Source organism: Aphelocoma coerulescens, chromosome 2 (assembly GCF_041296385.1).
Source record: "Aphelocoma coerulescens isolate FSJ_1873_10779 chromosome 2, UR_Acoe_1.0, whole genome shotgun sequence".
Taxonomy (NCBI): domain Eukaryota; kingdom Metazoa; phylum Chordata; class Aves; order Passeriformes; family Corvidae; genus Aphelocoma; species Aphelocoma coerulescens.
The window spans coordinates 69,980,488-69,999,993 of NC_091015.1; the positions used below are offsets into that span (position 1 = coordinate 69,980,488).

The 19,506-nt window shown below is 38.2% G+C and overlaps 1 protein-coding gene across 3 annotated transcripts in view; it reads right to left on the minus strand.

Annotated features, from left to right (window-relative positions):
* The window catches only part of CTDP1 (CTD phosphatase subunit 1), a 104,290-nt gene that overhangs the window by 31,811 nt on the left and 52,973 nt on the right, over positions 1–19,506 (minus strand). For 2 of the 3 annotated variants that reach the window (XM_069007959.1, XM_069007957.1), the window contains exon 12: positions 352–530. The exons of the other annotated variant lie outside the window; for it this stretch is intronic. In XM_069007959.1, coding sequence (XP_068864060.1) covers positions 352–530 — 179 coding nt within the window. The remainder of the gene's footprint in view (positions 1–351; positions 531–19,506) is intronic. 3 annotated transcript variants of the gene reach the window in all.

The window sequence follows — 19,506 nt, forward strand, 5'->3', positions numbered from 1 at the left end:
AGCTTTCCAAAACCATGCTTTATTTTATTCAAAGTGACACTGCAGAGGACATGGTTCTATATCTGACACAGGACTGAGACAACTTTAAAAGAAGTGCAGTTCAGTTGCCTTCAGTTCTTTCTGAACAGGTGATAACCTGGTTCTCAGTAAGACATTTACTAAGACCACTTCCTTAAATAAATCCCAAAACATTGCAGAGATAAGCATTTCACAGACTTACAAGAAAAAGTTGCCTACATCCATAGGTTAACAACAGATTGCAAATGGCAGATTGTAAAAAAGCATGCTGAGTAGTACACAAACACAATGAAACATCATTAACATATCTTCTTACATTTGAAATATTCATACCTGGGTACACTGCCTGTTAAACTTCTTTCACTTGATGATGATGATGATGATCCAGGTCTCTGATCTGCCTTCCTCCCTAGAGTCTCTGTTGCACTAGTCTGAGGTTTTTCACCTTCCTCTCCTGGCTTTTTTTTTTCAGTATCACTTTCGTCACTGCCTTCTCCTAAGATGTCATCCACCTGCCAAAGAGTGGAGGAGTCAGTTTATCTTCCAGCAGACTACTCTGTAATAATCTTTCATAATTATTGGATCACTCTTCAATAATCATTAAAAATATGCTTCAAGTTTCCTTGGCCTCCTCTGTCAAAATTTAAGTTAAACCCCAATGTCTTCAACGCAGTTTCTGTAACAACTAGCAACATTCTATTCAAATATTTATTCTAAGCTTAGCTTAAGATAGATACACATATACTCACATGACAGTCACACAGAAAACTATTATAAAAAGAGTGCTGTCTTTTGAAATTAAAGAGATAGATGATTTATACTATTGTAACATACTGATGCATACTTTCTACTACATACATTTTATATTATTATAACATACAGAATCACATGGGCAAGGCATATGAAAATCTCTACTAAGAATTCTTATATTTACAGGTATTCCTTGATACATATATAACTATAAAGAAGTCTATTTCTAAATAATACAGTATAAATGAAACAGAATGTACAAACACCATTTTATCCAGATTGTCTGATTGTGCTAATTAAGGACAAATCTATCAAAGGGCTTACATATTTTGTTAAATAATTGTTTGGCCTTTACTGTCGGGGTTTCCCTTCCCCCTGCCATGCAGCCCTGGGAGAGGGGCCCTGAGGGGAGGCACGGGGTTTCCTTGCCCCTGGTCAGCCTCGTTCCCCATTGGTTGGTTTGTGTTTCCCTGCACGGGCAAGGATCCTCAGTCCAGATTGTGGGGGTTCCTCAGCAGAGCCCCAGCCATGCAGCTGGAGAAATAAACATCTCTGAAACATCTACCAAGAATCCATCCATATATATTTCTTTTCCACGGGACTCCTGGTTTGATATAGGCGTGTTACAGTAATCCCCGCTGTAACAAATGGTGGGTGATGCGGGCAGAACGATCCCCAATCCCTAAGTGACTGATTTGTGTGAGTAAACCCTAGAAACTTTAGATTCCTCCTCTTGGTTTTGTTTTGCTATTCCATATCTAAACTATGGAGGAACTCTTGGCTCTCAGAGCCGCATAGAGACATTTATCTTAAACTTAAAATAATTCTTGAACAATGATTTGTAAATTTTAGCTTGATTCAAGCTCAAAAAGAAACATTTCCTTTCATGGTTGTTTAACAACTTTTTCTATGCTTCTTGGGATTTAATTCTTACCAAAGACTTTTGGAGCACCGTTTGGACACAGTTAATTTTTGAGTCAAAATATATGCCGATGGAAGAATATTTTCGTGAATATTATTTAATTACCGAGACTGTTGAGCAATGTCAGCTGTGTCCTGGTAAAGGGAAGCCTGGCTCAGGGACCCTGCGGCCTCGGCCACATGGACCAAGCCCTCCGTGAGCAGCAGCGAGGCAATTCCCGCGCACAGGCAGTGCCACACGAGCCGCAGTGTCGGTGGCGGAGTGAGGCGCGGCAGGAGCGGCGCAACCCAGTAGTGCCCACCCAGCCCCATGCAGCGCATGGTGGAGCGAGCCCCGTGAACGCCCAAACGAGAGGGGCGGCGCGCGGGCAGCGGCTGGTGGCAGTGGCGGTGGAGCGGAGCCGTGCCCAGCCGAAACACACACTGGAGCAGGACGCGGGGGAGTCATCGTTCGGGAGCCCAGCCGAGACGTGGATACAGCGCCTGGCAGCAGCAGCGAAGCTGCGACCAGAGGAGGCGACGCACGGAGAACTGAGCGGTGCGGCCCGGCCTGCATGGCCCCGAATGCGACCCCGGGAAGAGCGCGCAGGCACGAGCAGCTCCGGCAGCCCCAGCAGCTCCACCAATTCCAACACGGGAGCGAGCAAAAGAGAAAGCAAGAACGCAGCAAGACAGAAAAACGCAGCCACTCGGAAAAAGGAAAATATTGTAGCTAAGGTTTTAGGAATAGTAGAGTGGTATAATGTTAACCAAAATTATGGTTTTATAACAAGATGTGACAACCAGCAAGACATATTCGTGCACAGAACTGCTATTAGAAAGAATAACCCTGAAAAATGCATCCCAAGCTTAGGAGATGGAGAGGTGGTAGAATTCAAAATCATACAAGGTAGAAAAGGGTTACAAGCATCGCAGGTCACTGGGCCTGATGGTGTTCCTGTAAAAGGCAGTATATATGCTAAAAATCATAGTCATGTTAGACAATATCTCCATTGTAAGCCCCTCCTACAGTCTCCCTTTCCTAATCCCACCTTTCCCCTTTATCCTATAGCCTATTACCCCCAGTGTATTCCCAATCCATTTTTTCATCCATGGTTTCCCTCACAAAACCATGCCTTTGCCAATTGTTTCCCCAAAAATCCCTTTTCAATGCCGAAAATGGGGAGGGAAGAAATTAAACCCTCTCCTGCCTCAGTTTCCCCACAAAGCATGCTCAGAGAGTCCTGTCTCCCTTCTGTCAGCCTTAAGATGTTCCAGAGAATCTGTCTGGACATTTAAAGACTCAGGAGGGTGGCTTGTTTTGTTTTGAAACTGTTCTTGTTTTGTTTATCCAGTTGTTTTCACTGTTAAGTTTTACATCTCTTGTTAAAAATAAACGGGTGAAATGTCGGGGTCTCCTCCCCCTGCCATGTAGCCCTGGGAGAGGGACCCTGAGGGGAGGCACGGGGTTTCCTTGCCCCTGGTCAGCCTCGTTCCCCATTGGTTGGTTTGTGTTTCCCTGCACGGGCAAGGACCCTCAGTCCAGACTGTGAGAGTTCCTCGGCAGAGCCCCGGCCAAAGCAGCTGGAGAAATAAACATCTCTGAAACATCTACCAAGAATCTGTCCACATATATATTTCTTTTCCACAGGACTCCTGGTTTGATATATGCGTGTTACAGTAATCCCTGCTGTAACACTTTACTTTTGAAAAGTTAGCTTAGGATTTGATAATCCTCTAAAAACCTATGAATTTGTTGTGTCAAGTTTGGTACTGTTGAAACCATCATTAAAAGCAAATCATACTCATGAGCCACCCTAATGAGCTTCAAAAGGTTATATTCTTTTTGAGTTAGCATTCAACCTCCAGAAAGAGATGAAAACATGAGAAAACACAGGTGAACATCCCACAGTCTCAATTTTTTGTGAATGGCAGAAGACATGGAACTAAGCCATGTGTGAGCATTTCTCTACTGATATTTAAGAATTTTTCCTAGAAGCAGCTTATTTCAACACAAATTAAAATATGCTTCAGTACTACTCTCTGTTCTCCCTAATCCACACCTGCTTTATCAATAAGAAAAGTATCTGCATATGAAAATGGGCTAAAAGATTTTATGCTGTTTATCTGTTGCTTTTACATGAATAATCCCAACAGCTAAAAGAAAGCTGTAAGAAAATCACTTATATCTGGTCATTAATAAATGGACCTTTAATTTCTTTGTTTAGCTCATTAAAAGGAACTGCAAACCAGTGTAGCACATCTAAATCCAGAAGGCAGTTTCAGGTAGAAACTTTAGGAACTGCTGTGTCAAATCAAATGGCATTAGTCCAAAAATGTTTTTCCTGTGAGCAAAAGTTGTCATATGCATGACAAATAAGAATCATGGAGCACAATTAAGGGTCAGGGAGACTGAAAACACTGCTAGAGATAAGCCAACAGTGAACAAAGTAGAAAAATGTGAAGTACACAGGATGGGGATTTTTCTGTATGTACAGAAAGCAGTGAAAGTGTCAAGTGTTTTAAGAGCTACAGCTTGGGATGGCAGGAAGACCCTGCACATACAGCTTTGGTAGAAGACACTCCAGGTAGCTGACATGGCCAGTAATTGACAGCCAAATGGCAGCACAGATCCACAGCTCTAACAACTCCTTTCCTGCAAGTCTTTAACATTTAAAATTACATTCCTTCATTCCAAAAACAATACTTCTCCAGAAAGTCTTATGTTTAAAACTATGTTCTCAATACAAAATATGTTAAGGTTTTCAAAGGATAAAGTTAGGCTGATAGACATTCACTATTACAGGTGCCTCTCTCAAACTGAAGTTTGAAAGCCTTTTAAAATCTTTGTGTGAACAGTTTTGACAGATTAGCAGTCTAGTTATTGCCATGTCTGTTTTTCTTTCATCCTGTACAATGATAACATTATTTGTTTGAAGCCTGAAATGCCATTTAATATTAGAATTACTAGAATTAGTTGTACACACATATATGCTATTTCTCTGAAAGGTCATATAAAATGCATGTATAAATCACAGAAATATATAAAATTTTGAAAATCATTGCATATGAAAACAATGTGGGATGGTCCCTACAAATCTCTTAAACTAGAAGGGCACCCCAAACATGGATTCCTGCTTAATTATTGGCTAAATTGCAAATGTGCTGAAAGATATAAGTATTACATCTTCATCTTCCACAATTCTCAAAAGAAATGGAAAACCCCCCATATTTTCATTGAGGTAGTGAGATTTCAGCCCTTGACACTTGAACAAGTTAATAGGCAAAAAAAGTTCATTAATATCTATACCCCAACTACCTATCTGTATCTATCACTAACTGTCTAAATAAGAAAGTTCAAAGAGTAGAGGAAACTTTTAATCTGATTCAGAACATGACAGATATAGATGTGCCAAGTATCAACTATAGCTTCATCAATGGGATTAGATTTTATATAATTAATGTAAGTGGAACATATAACACTTCAGAAGAAAATGCCAGCTAATACCAAATCTTACTGGTAAGATACAGTGAAGGGATGCTTACTGCTTTAACACCCATAGCAGCTACCTTTGAAATAGACTTTTATAACCCAGCAACAATGATTAACATTGAAAAATGATTCATCCCTTGAAAATGACAAAGTTGTTCAATTCAGCAAGAGAATCAAACCCTGACAACTCTTTTAAACACCCAATTATAAAACCAAGTAAAAGTCCTCATCTGACAAAGTTATTTTATTTCTCTTTTAGGAGGAGCAGAGCATACACTCAAGCAAAGTATAAAGACCAAAGAGCAATGAGATTTTCAGTCTCATTCTCTGATGAAGAGCTGAAAAATACCTAAAGCTTTGCTAAAAGGAAAGTCAGAACTTTCTGTAGTATTAACAAACCAGATCAGCTAAAAGTGTTTTCACTCTAGAAGTTGAGTTTACACATTCAAATTGAATCAAGACTCCAAGAAAACACCAAAAAAGAAACTTCTATGAGCAACTTAAATTTTTCATAAAGTTACAGGCAATGTTTTGATACAGCTTTATGGATATGACAGAGAGCTATCATGATACCTTACATTTTTTCAAGTAGCAACTACATACACAGTAGTGCAAACTACAGATTTAAAAAGAAAAAGGAGCTGTGAATAAACTTTAACTCTTGTTTTTCAACTAGCAAGTGCTTTAGGGTTCAAGTTTTAATAGAACTGAGAAGCTACCTTAGACAGCCAACAGGACAACACCTGCAACTGCTCAAAAGATCTCTCTTAAAAGTGCTACAACAGCCTGAAACACTTCTTTACAGGAATTAGAGAAAAAAAAATCTATAAAAACAATAGGTTTGATAAACAGCTGGAAATTTTGTACTGCACAGAAGATACACACATTTCTGCCCCCTCCCTCATCCCCCCCATCTTTCTGAAAAGACTTTTGCTCCAACTGATTGTGTACGTTAAGGGAAAATCAGAAAAAACCACCATGCATTTAAAGGAGTTCTTTAGGTCTGTTTCTACTGCCACAAAAATGACTGTTCATTGCTAGCAATGCAAGCAATTGGTATTGACAGTAAGTACAGATAAAACCCAACTCCATTTCAGCATAAAAACCTGTGTGTCCTGAGCATTTGAGATTGTGTTGAATGCATTTTTTCTTAGAAAAAACTGGCAAAAACTAATATAGTCTGCCACCTGTATCAAAAGGTTTCAATATGTACCTTATATTCCCCCTATGGTATATAAAGTCAAAAAATAACTCTAAAAGGATCCTATAACCCCTGGCTCCCCTTCCAACATTCCCTTCTACTTTGTCCCAACTATTGATTTTTAGTACATTACAGAAATCTATTTCACAAACTTTAGAAGAGCAGAAAATGAGAAGACTAATAAAGATAACGTAAGAAAGGGGACACTGAAAATTACAAACTAAGCAGCACTTCTGAGCATGTAAAATTAACAGTGAATGGTGGTATTAGATTGTAAATCAAACTAGAGAGAGTGGTGGCTCTATCTTTCTGGAGCTGTGCACTGAACTTTCTAACCTTCCAGGGCAGAAGTGTGAAAAAACTGCTCTGTCTGTGGCAAAATAAATGTAAATAATACTCTAAAAGTTTACTAACTCCACACTATAAAGTAGTTTGTAGGAATTAATACAGCACTGCTAACTCTAAAGCAGGTGCAGTTATATTCCCATAACCCAGCTTACAAGAAGTCACCCAACCGTGCTCTACACAGTGTGCACAATCACTTGACAAATCATGATTGTGGCACAATCAGAAACGACTGTCCTCTCTTTCCTCAAGCTGCTCGAAGCATACACCAGGCACTTGGAAAAGCAAGGAAAGGTTTATCAAGAGAGGGACAGAAGAAATTATGTTTGTGCAATTGACTTGGAAAGTTTAACTGCTCAACACAAAAGAAGCGCATTTTTGCAAAGAGGAGCGAGAGGCCACGACAGGTCTGACAAAGCACCTGCACAAGCAGGAGGCAGAAAGTGAAGTGCTGGGTCACTTAACTTTCACAGGCAGTCATCTTAATTTCAAATCCCACTGGGTTCTGTGCTAAACAGCATAATATAGATGTTACCCATATGTCAAACTTAAGCAAGATCAGGTGCTAGTTATGCAACTCTATATGTCAGAGTAAAGTTTCCGCGATAGCTGACTATCTGGATGCTATCTTTTACTGAATACAGTATTAATCTAGTTTTTACATATATGTGTTGCATTGTACCCTTGGTAAAAAGGTCTGAGTTCAACAACATATCTAGAAAATACTCTTAATTTCTAGTAAAGCCAAACAGCAAAAAAGCAAAATCAAAGTGTAAAGAAAGCGTAGTAGTACAGAGTTTGTACAGAGTACAATGACAGAGTTTCATTGAAATTCCAAAACAAAACAAACCTTTCCTAGAATAAGTAAAAATACCTGAAGTCAAGTGAATTTCTATTAAGGATCACAGACAAGCAGTTATTCACTCTGTGAATAAATTCAACATAGAATCTGGTTTTAATGGTGCAAAATAGTTTTACAACAAGCTTTCAGAATATCCAAATAGTTTCAAAATAAGGGAATGTGTTTTTCTTTGTAATTTTTATCATTTACTGTATTTATATTCATAAACACTGTCTCTCCCTTTCAACAAAAAGACACCCTCAATTTTCTTTCATTAGCAATTAAAGAAACATTACAACGTTTTACTGTCTTTTTGTAATAGAAAAGTATTAGTGAAATAAAGACATTACTGCTTTGTTCCTCAGCAGCTGAAGTCCCAGAATGAGATCCTCATGCTCAAGAAGTATTATTTAAAATACATTTTGCTTTTCTAAATACTTTCTGGTATATTTTTGAGTGGGAGGTGATTGCCCTTTTCCTCTGTGAAGGGGCATTAACCATGGGTAGCTTCTTTTAGTTCAGGCAGTAAACAGATTTCTGAGTTATATTCAAAGTCAGGCGTTAAGAACGAGAGCAAAACCAAACCTGTAACTTGTGCTTCCTGGCACTTGTGGTCTGGAATGATTTTCACCTACTGTTATCAAACTGCACATAGAAATATTAGCAGCTCCTGGTAATAACCAGGAGGTTATTAGCCAGTTTTAGGATGAAAAGCAATTATGTGAGAAGAAAAAGCCTTGGCTCGATGCTGAGCACAGCTGCTATGCTCAAATTTGAAAACCAGCAATTTAAAAACACCACGTGGAAGTAATTTACAAGGAGCCCCCACTGCAGTCCCTGGAGGCTGCACAGGGACCCTGCTGGGAAATGAACAGGGGCAGTGGAGCCCCAATAGCTGGAGTTCCCAACGCTGCTCACAGCACTGGCTACAATGCCAGCACAAGTTTTAACTGAAGCCCTGGGCAATAGACTGTGCTCCTTAAAGGCAGATCTGAAGGGAAAAATCCAAAACCCACTGCCTCTGGTAATCTGACCACTTAACCTCTGCAAATGAAAAGGAAAGGTAACTGCAACTACAGCTGTACAATTCACTGTATTTAGGCTTTACTACTGCAGTTAATACTTCGACTAGAATGAAATAAAACGTCACTTAGAGATTGCATACCAATATTGTTATTAAAAAGCAACACTAATCCTGTATCCTTCATATGATTGAATGAGATTGATTCTTCAAAGAATGCCATTTAAAACTTTGAATTTCCTACCTGGAGATCAATGTCTAGATTTGAGTGGAAACCTTGTAAACATTCTTAAGATGCCTAGAACAAGTACCTGAAACTGCTAAAAGAAACACAAGGTGCAATCCTTCCTTGGTAATTAGGGTGCCTTGAGTGCTGACTTAAGGATTCAAAGTCCTTCTAAAACATAAATTTTATTATGGAACAAGGGCGAATGGTTTTCAGGTAAAAGAGGACAGATATAGATTAGATATCAGGAGGAATTCTTCCCTGTGAGGATGGTAAATCACTGGCACAGGTTGCCCAGAGAAGCTGTGGATGCCCCATCCCTGGAAGCGTTCAAGGCCAGGTTGGATGGGGCTCAGCGCAACCTGATCTAGTGGAAGGTGTCCCTGGCCATGGCAGGGAAGTTGGAACAAGATCGTCTAAGTCCCATGGCAGGGGGGCTGGAATGAGATGACTTAAGTCCCTTCCAATCCAAACCATTATATGATTCTCTGATCATTAGTATAATGAAAATTGCTTTCTTCCATTAAATTAGTAACACTTCACTGATGTTGGAAAGACAAAAAAGCCCATTCCTAACTACTAATTTGTGAAATTTAAATTAAATTCACATGGACTAAAAGTTACCAACTGTAATATTCACAACAAATTTTTAATTCAAAGTCTCTAAAGAGAAAATATCTCAAGGGAGATAATATGATGATTTCTCCAAAGCCTTTCTGAGTCAGAGACATCAATGGAGCCTGGAAGCTATGGCTTCATCTGATTATAAAGCCATCCATAACTCTAATCTTCCTTTCCTTTATTCTGTTTTCAAAAGAAATCCTCTGCCAAAAGATTGTTAAATAGCAATAGGTCTGTAAATCTACACTGTAATTTTTTTCAAACAGTGAAGTCAAAGATAAAAAAAAATTACCACAATACCTGTGGCCAGAATACACTTGTTCACCTATGCAGGAGGATAGATTCGATAGGAACAACTTGAAAACAAGAACAGCCTTTCCACTCCACCTTCCCTGCCAATCAGCTTATAGCTGGGATGGAGAGACAACCTGAGCCCACTGGAGGCAGCAAGCGTGGAGCCCTCTGTTCCTTTGGTTGCAGCATTTCTAAAACAATGATACCCTAGCATACACATAAGAACTCCATGGCTGCTAAATGCAATGATTCTTCAATTTAGACTGCTGAAAATATCCATGCCAAAATTCCAGAAAAGGCTCCAACAACGTAAGTTAAAGGCCAGTGAGTAAGAGCATGATCTACAGCTACCCTTCAGAGAAAGAATGTGTTTTTAGTCTCTTACTGACCATTATTTATGAAAAGTTCTGGCCTTAGGTATGGCAAAAAAGCAAGTAGTTGGAAGAGGTTTGTCCTAGGGTTCTTTGCAGGGAAGCAATCCTCTGCTGACACGGAGAACAGAACACTGCCTCCTCAGCAGCAAACGAATTTTCAGGTCACTCTCATAGCTATAAGCAACTGTGGGCTGCACCATGACCTTACTGCACAGAAAAAAGTCCACTTAGTTTCACATCACAAATTTTTTTCCAAATATGGAAAAATCTAATACTTTTAAACTTAGCTTTGATCTTAATTTTTTCTTCTGTATATGAAAACTTTTCATTTCACTTTTTTCCTCAATGAACTGAAAAGCTTTTTTTATGTTTATTCCTACCACCCGAATGTTTAGGTACAGTTAACTGAGGATATTACCACCCATGTCTTCAAAAAAAGCTAGCAAGTATTTCAGCATGCTTTTCAGAGGTGATATTATGGCATAATACTTGTGAACAATTAAACTTTCCTAAAATTTCCTACAGTCTGTATCAAGAGATTTGGGCTGAATTGAAGTAACTTTGAAACAAAAAATTTTCTTATACAAAGATGTCACAGCAAGGATAAGCAGTCTGAATTAGGTTAAATTGTCCCTCAGTACATAAAATTTAAGGGAGAATGTGTGACGTAACTCAGTCCCATTTCTTCTGAGTAACCTCAAAAGAACTTGTCTTTCACATTATGTCTCATCTGTTTTTTTCTTTAGCATTAGAGTGCTTTTTTCTACTTTCAAATTTCTGACTTGATTTTTAGAGTCACATAATGCATTTATGCAAGTGTCCAATACGCCTTTGTCTCAAACACTTCAAATACAGATTTCACTGTTCTCTACCGCAATTACCACTGGCTCGTTGGAGCAGGTGATGAATAAATATCAGAAATAACTAGTCTTGTTCATGATTAAAAAAAGAAGCACTTTTCCTCTATTTCCATCTCCATATACTGAGAACTACCTTTGTACCATCTTGATTTTGATAAAGGCATGCTTCAGGTTAGAATATTAAATCTGGCAGTGTTATTATATGTAGTTTGGTAGATTGAGAAACAATTGCTCTAACAGTTTAAGGAATATTACCAAACCTTAGAAAAAAGCTTTTATGAGATTTCTTTCACATATAATTAATTTAGATATTGACTTGTATGTCCTGGATGACTACATTTAAATTAAAATGCATCCCACTGAAACCAAAGCTGGTCAGAAAAAAGCTATACGTTTATATACTCAGTCATGAACTGTATGTTCTTTAGTATCAGTTCCCCTACTGAGAAATCACAGGATTTGACTAGTAAACATGCTTAATAACTTGCAAGCTTGAAGGAAATGGAAACCATCTGAGGGCTCAGAATTTCCACTATGCAAAATATGAATCTTGCTTTTTCTATTTCAATTAGCCCATCCTTTATGTGAAAAAACCTTATGGGACATCTGAGAGTTTGCTAGTCACTAGACACGTAGAATCACAGAATAATTTAAGTTGGAAGGGACTCTGACGGTCACAATGTCCAGCTCCCTGCTTGAAGTCACCCCAGTTCTATAAAGTTACTCAAGGCTTTGTTCAGGAGCGTTTTAAATATCTTCAGATATGGAGATCTAGGACCATTCCTGGAAACCTCTTCCAAAGTCTGATCACCCTTGAGGTAAGGTTTTTCATTATATAGAGTCAAAGTAATCCTTGTAATTAATGTCTGCTGCCTCCCACCCTATCACTGCACATCTTTGGGAATTGTCCACCTGTGTCTTTTTTAAACTCTCATGCTGTTGTTGACAGCTGCTGAACTCTCACCACCACCATTAAATGAGTTGCCGTGAGTTTGAAAGGGTACATATTTTTTAAGAAAACCCACTAGGTTTGGATCTTGGTGGGGGGGAGGGCTCTAGGCAAGAGTTTTAATACAGCATGGCTTTTTCCACTAGGACAGACAATTAACCATTAAAGTTTAAGCATTCATATCTGATCTCTGAAGGGTTGATACTTTAATAATAATGGCAATAAAACCATCATGACGATGAATTAAAAGAAAAAAAGAGGGCAAAGTTACATGCTTGAGTTTAGCTTTATTTTTATAAATTCAAAACTCATAATTTGCTTTTTTTCAGAGAGCCAGGACAAGAACATTGAAATTACAAGACAAAAACTGATCACCAAAAAGGAAAACTAATTTAGATTTATCCAAAGTTTTTTTCCCTCCCCTGTGTAACACTACCAATCACCAAGCAGAAACACGAGTGAGTACACCTTCAACAAACAGATGGTACATTTAAATTTAACCACAGGGTTTCCCAGTATTGCAAGAGGAGCAGAAGTAAGAAGGCAGAAGGACTGACACTTCAAGTGCTCCGCTGTAGAGAGATGCAACAAAACTATCTCACTGCTCATTGTGTGATATCTCAGAGACAGGAGCAGTTTAGTTACCTTCAACTACTTTTTTAAGCTGGGTTACTGCTTAGCTACCCCATTTCCCTGTCCCTCTTCATTTTATGTCTACACTAACACCCAAGCTATTAACAGTATGCCACAGCAGGAATAAACCACTGCAAAGAGACTTTGGATAAGCATCTCTATCAAAATGTGTAGCCACAACCTGAATAGTGGGAGACTGCAACAGACCAATGGCTTGGAGAAGTTATGTTAAAAGTATTACCATATACTCTTTTGTGACCAATTTAGAATTTCCTAATCTGATTAACTGAACCATGCACTACTACTGCAGCCTATTGGTACTATCAGCACATTCTCTTCTGAAGAGTAATATTTGTGCCACTGGGCCATCTTTCAAGTTCACCTGTACCTGCAAGTCCTAAAAAACAAAACCAAAAAAACCAGCAATAGAAGAGAAACTCAAGCTGCATGCTCAGGTTCAAGTGCCACATATTACTAAGTGTCCTGATTTCACTTTAAGCAAACCTTCACCTTAAAGAAATGAGGCAGTGAGTGAGTCCCCAGGCAATAGTCTGTTGCACTCAAATTCTGTTACAGTCTTTTTGTAGAAATAAGCACTATCTAAATATCCAGAGACTGGAATACCTAGAGAGTCTATTGATGCTATACAAACAGAATACTAATATACATAAACTCCTAGAGGGAAGGGAAAGGAAGAAGGAGAAAATTCTTATACAAATACATCTTTGGTGTTCCTTAGTTCACAGAAACTATCAAGCGTGCAAAATGAACAGAGACTAATATCACTCTAGTCTTTTCCCAGCCAACAAAAAAGACCTGGTAAAGACTAGAAGTATCCATACCTGTTCCCTTTTCATTTAACACAGGTGGACATTTCAGGGATCTCACTTTGCTGCACGTGTCACTACAGCTCTTACCTTGCAAAACTTTACAGCAACAGGTTAAACCTTGTAACAGCCTACAGCTGTACTGCTCACCCGTTTTAAAACAAGACCATATCACACTTTGCTCTCAAAGCTACCCTTCCTTTAAAGTAGAACGTATTTTTTGCTGATACACAACAAAGAACAGCTTTGTCTTGTAATTTTGCAAGACTCTGAGAATTGTCAGTCTGGCTAGTAACTGAAGCACATTTTTGCCAGAAGTTGTCATAACCTTCTTCTTATTCCTAGAGATTTAAAAAGAGATATGAACAATCTGAATTTCTTTAAAAATAAATTAATCTAATTTGCTAATGAAAGAACACTCACACAAGTTGTTTAAATACTGTCACAAAATACCACTGACATATTAGGTGAGAAATCCTAACATTCTATTAAAAATGACACATGGCAATTTGAGAAGGCACAAAGCCTAGGCTCTGATTGATTGTTTCTGACACTTCATTGCCAAGGGAAGACATCAGTAGGAAGCTGCTAATGAAGTGCTGAGGGCAGCATGACATCAGTATGCTAGTATCAAGGAATTATACAATTTCTGAGCTCCTAACCTGGTTTTATACTGTTTAGGTTATATAAAGAAATAGAAATTTGGGTAAAAATCATTTAGCATAAAAAATACTTAGTCTATTTGTACTACTTCTAATCAGTCTGTCAGAGCAAGCCTTTTTTGGACATAAGCCTCATTTAATAACTATTTTTTGAACATCAAAATATTGTCAAGTGACCCCTTGACAGTATCTGCTCTCATGTAGTTTCACTTAAAAACACAAAAGAAAAGAAACTATGGATGCTGAACACACCTATTGCAGTGTTCCCCTCCACGAGCATTTTGTAGAGGATAGCACACTAATGGCCCAAGCGTAATAAGCAACGGGATTCCTAGGCAGCTAGCTAGGATGAAGTGTCATCTACTGCTAAAACTCACTTGCACTCTGGCCCAGCTGATAAGTTTCTTCCTGACACAGAGAGGCAGCTCTGAAGAGGCATGAACAGGCTTCCTTCATCAGTGCAGCTTGATGACTGTCCAAATGGTTTTTAAAAGAGAATCGGACAGTTCTCAACATATACTCACTATTTTATCTGGAAATACCTGCTGAACTGGTGGATGGCGTTTAAAATAGTATTTCTTTTCCTAATAGTGGACGTGATCCAGGTTTTTGCAGCCTGCATTTCTAAAGGGAAAATCTCAGCTTTTATGAAAAAAAGTACTAGGACACTAATCTGCATATTCTCTTTCAAGTCATCCCCAATGGCATTAGTTAGTAGTGTAGCCAACCTGCAGGTTAACCCTGTGGTTAACTTAGCACATTAACCTTGAAAACTGCTGAGAAGCGTTTAGGGCTTAACCCATCTGGTTACTCCATTAAAATGAGAAAACCAAGAGTGGGAGGAAACTTGAACTGATTTCCGAACACTTCAACCTGAATTACAGATTATTTAAACTACCTTTTAGGCTTTAATGTTCTTCAGCTCAGAGGCAAATACTAAACTTCTGAAATGCAGCAACCAAAAATGCAGTCTCTTACTGCATAGTCATGATCAGAAAATACTGTAGAATAACAGCCACAATTATGGACTTTACTCCAGAAGATGTAAGAACCCAAGCACCTCACCCTAAAAAAGATACATAAAAGCATAAAAACAGTTGCTGATACAATATGCACACCACCCTCTCATTTTTTACATCTCAACTTTCAAAGCTTTCTCTCAATGAGTCCTTGTTATCACATGTTTTAACAAGACACTCTCTTAGCACAGTGCTGGGTTTCACCATCCCAAGGCTAACTGAAAGCATATCTTTTGTTTAGAGAGACTGAATATTTATCACTACATACATATTTCAGAGAAAAAGAAGCGTTTCTTTCCTTTTCAGAGGTTGAACTCCTTTACTTCTTGTTCAGCAGGATATAAAGCTGTTCAGAAGCCACAGTCCAAATGAAATTGAAAACATTATGGTGAGAACAAAAGACAGGCAAAAAAACCTGCTTTCATTTACCTGCATGCACAAGCTTTCTGCAGTTATCACAGCTGCAAAAGAACTCAAACTATGGCTGTGTAGAGCAACTGGGATACAGTAGGGCTTACTAGCTCAAAAACACTGCTATAAAAACACAGATAAGCTGTGTTCAGTATAGATTTATTCACACATACTATGAACAAATCCACCCCCTAATATGGCTAAGCCAGCTTGGATCTGCCTTGACTTGCTAATTTTAACTTAGCATTACCAGATATCAGCTGGCTTCATGAAGCATTATTTATTTGTCAGTGAACTTCCCTCCTCAATAAGCCTGATTAGTTTGGTTTTATTGTAACAAGAGCCAAGGGATACTTATCAATGTGCTCCAGCTAACAAAACCACCTCACATAGTCAGCTTTGGAGAAAACTATTTCTGCTTTTACAAGAAATTTAAGTATGACAGTGAAGACAGAGCAGTTTTGAAACGGTTTCTACTGAACTGGGCAATGAGACTGCTTGACTCTCTACAGACAAGCATGTAGCTTTTAAGTGATGTAGTGCTGAAATATGAGCACTGTGTATATGGAAGCATCCTGTGTAGCTAGCCTACTCAATAGCCAGAATTAGGCATGGAGTAAGTTAAGGAAAAAGAAAAAAAGAAATCCATAATACAGTGAACGATAAGCCCAGCAGCTGAGAAGTGGTCTGTTTCTACAACAAGCTCAATATTAATGTGATTGAATACCATGCAGGTTCTGATATGATCTGTGTCATGGTATGATAGCTATATCCAGTCCTCAATACCTCTGTGATGAAGCAAGTTTGATGCTGGAGCATTGAAATATCTAGGATAGGCAGCTGTCTGTGTTAATCTCAGAGAAAGCAGTATCATCATATTTGCTACAAGGAGTGACAGGGAATATTGTCCAGAGATGACTGTGACCCCTGGCAATTAGAAAGCGCAAGTTCATATACAAACCCTGTAACAATACAGAGTAACAATGATGTTCTCACAAGATCTAAAATTAATGCCACTACTGTAGGCATGAAAAAGTTACCACAGCACATCCATTGGGGAATTATTAATTTTGTGACTCATTGCAGCAGAGAATCTTGTACATCAGGAGGGGGCTCTAGCTCTGCAGCTTTTCCTAACCTCTGTTAAAGTTGTACATGGAATGGAAATAGTGGTGCTGATACTGGAGCTAGAACACTCAGAGCTGAAGGACTATCACAGGCAGAGTTGATTGGCTGTATTCAGTGTGCCTGAAGCTGGCACCTGACAAGAATGAAGACTACCAAATCAGAGATGTTTTCCCTTGAAAATGTCTCTGAAATGAGAAATTGCAATTATGCATAAGTAAATTTAACAATAAATCAGCTTATGATAACTGATCAAGATCAGCTATTAAAAAATAATGGTATAAACTAAACTGTCCTTCAATGCTGTATGTAGAAATAACCCAGCCTTTGTGTCACCAAGATGGACTTGCATTTTTATTGTCCCAGAATTCCAACCACAAATTAAGTTTGCTAGCAGACTAGCATTATGCAAACGTTTGCAAAGATTCTTCATAGCACTTAACATACATTATGCTATATTGCATATCTATATTTCTTTTTATGTTGAAATACAAGTATCAGAAGATCTTGATAAAACAAAAGAAAAAGTTATGGAAAAATAATTCAGACTTAAACTGGGACTTGAGCAGACACCTTTAAATATCACTCACGGAGATTAACAGCTCAAATTTAAATGTAAAAACATGTTAGACTTGCGATGAAGCTCAATCAGGCCCTGTATGCAGCTGCTCACAATTATGTTAGGGATCAGCTTGCAAATCGTTTAACATGGCTCAGGCAACTCATTTTTAACTGTGGCCAATTAGCGTTGACAGCCTAGCTCCATTTCATTTAGCATATGGAAGTAGATGTATATGTTAAAATAAGGTTACTGAACTCTATTTAAAGAGGTTTTGCCCCATTTTTGGTGAGTAAACAAACAGCTGAAAAATGCTTTCAGCTTCTCTTTACTAAAGCCAGGCAGATAAGGATGCAGAGACAATGTACTATCAGAGTCCTTTGAAAAACCTCCACAGACTGTATGGGAAAGCCTTCTCCCCTATAGAATAACCAAAACCTTGTATACACATTCCAGAGGTGGAAGCTTTATAGAACTACTTTCCATTTCATACGGAGTAACATTAGAAGAACACATTTGCTATAAAATCAGACATAGTTTACAAGCCAGAAATTGTTCATATCTGCAGTATCACAGAGCTCAAGATTTATCCTTATGTGTGTAATAATTTTTACTCCATGCTTAGCAGAATGTCAGCTACATGGAAAAAGAAGCTACTCATCTAAAAACCCAAGTTTACAATGAAACAATTTTGTGAACACCTTTGGGAGAATGGCAGAGGATCTGAATCAACTATTGATTGAATCAGGAAAGTATGAAGACTATGTAAGATGGCAGAAGCATCTCTGCTGACAAGTAAATCAGACCAATCTTAGACTAACTAAGTTTTGCCTGGATTTCCCTGTTTTTCTAATGACAATCCATCAATCTGATTGAGTTTTATCAGATTCCTCAAAAAGAAGTTAGTGTTGAAGTAAGCATAGCTGCTTCTTTAGTTGATGTCCACTTGCTGCAGCCCATTACTAACAACTATTGTAGCACAAATATTTGCACTTATGATTAAAGTACCTGTTAAAATAATTAGGCATAATATAAGTGAAGTTTCAATAAAAAAGAGGGAATGGCTTGAAGCTGCACCAGGGGAGGTTTAGGTTGGATACTAGAAAAGGGTTCTTCACCCAGAGGGTGGTTGGGCACTGGAACAGGCTCCCCAGGGAAGTGGTCACAGCTCCAGCCTGACAGAGTTCAAGGAGCATTTGGACAATGCTCTCAGGCACATGACTCTGTGATAGCACTGCACAGGACCAGGAGTTGGACTCGATGATTCCTGCAGGTCCTTCCCACTCAGCTTATTCTGTGATTCTGTGAAATGTTTTCTTTTATTTTTTCTAAGCAGCCTGACCAGCCAAGAACTTGATTGATCATGTTCATTTTGCTCAAAAGTCTTATATCTTATTTTAATTAACCACTTGTCATGACTGCTATCAAACTAATTCTTACATATATAGGTAGTCTCCATTTTCATCTACAAAATGCAGATATTTATACCATGTGTCATCTGAACGCCAAAAGGTTACAGTATGTTTCCCATATATCCTCATGACATACAAATTAAAAAAAAAAATTCTACAATGAAAATAAGGCATCCAAGTACACCAAAAACCGTGCTTAAATAGTATTTTCTAAGCAACCTGTGCAGAAAAACAGAAATGATCCACAACTGATTGTCTACGTGAGATAATATCAACTTTGATAAAAATCCTTTTCCTATTTTGGTAATGAGTTGTCTCCTTGTAAAACATGGTATTACATTAAAAAAGCCTCTTTCCAAACACTTCTGAAAAGCTTGCACCATGATGCCCTCTTAAAAAACAAAAACGAGCAGACAACCAGCTCTATGCAATTAGTGCATAAACTAATGGTCTGCAGAGAAATATCAGACCAAAAAAATAGGAAAAAAAAAGTTTCACATTTTGATAATCCATTTGAATCTCACTAGCTTTATCTACACTACATGTATTTTGGTGTTCCTTCAATTAGGTGAATAACAATCAGACTGTCACTGTTTCTGGTCAGGATGATTTACAATTTAAGTATGACCAATACTGATAAAAAAAAAGTTCATATCTTCTGTAACTAAAAAACAAAAGAGAAAAGCATAGCTGCTTTTTAGAACAGTTTCCATTTTTTCAGAGGAAAATGAATTCTTCAAAACAGAACAAAGGCAGAAGCAAACTACTGATGGCCAGTAATTCTTTTTTTTAAGTGCTCATCTTTCCCCTCTCCAATGCACTGTATCGGTATCTTAATTCTATCCTGCTGATTCTCATTGCCAAGCTATTAAAAATAGTATTGGAAAACTTCACTCAGTTTTCTCTATTAATCAGATGAGATACAGGTGAAATAATTGCTTTAACATTATAATACACTAATGCTC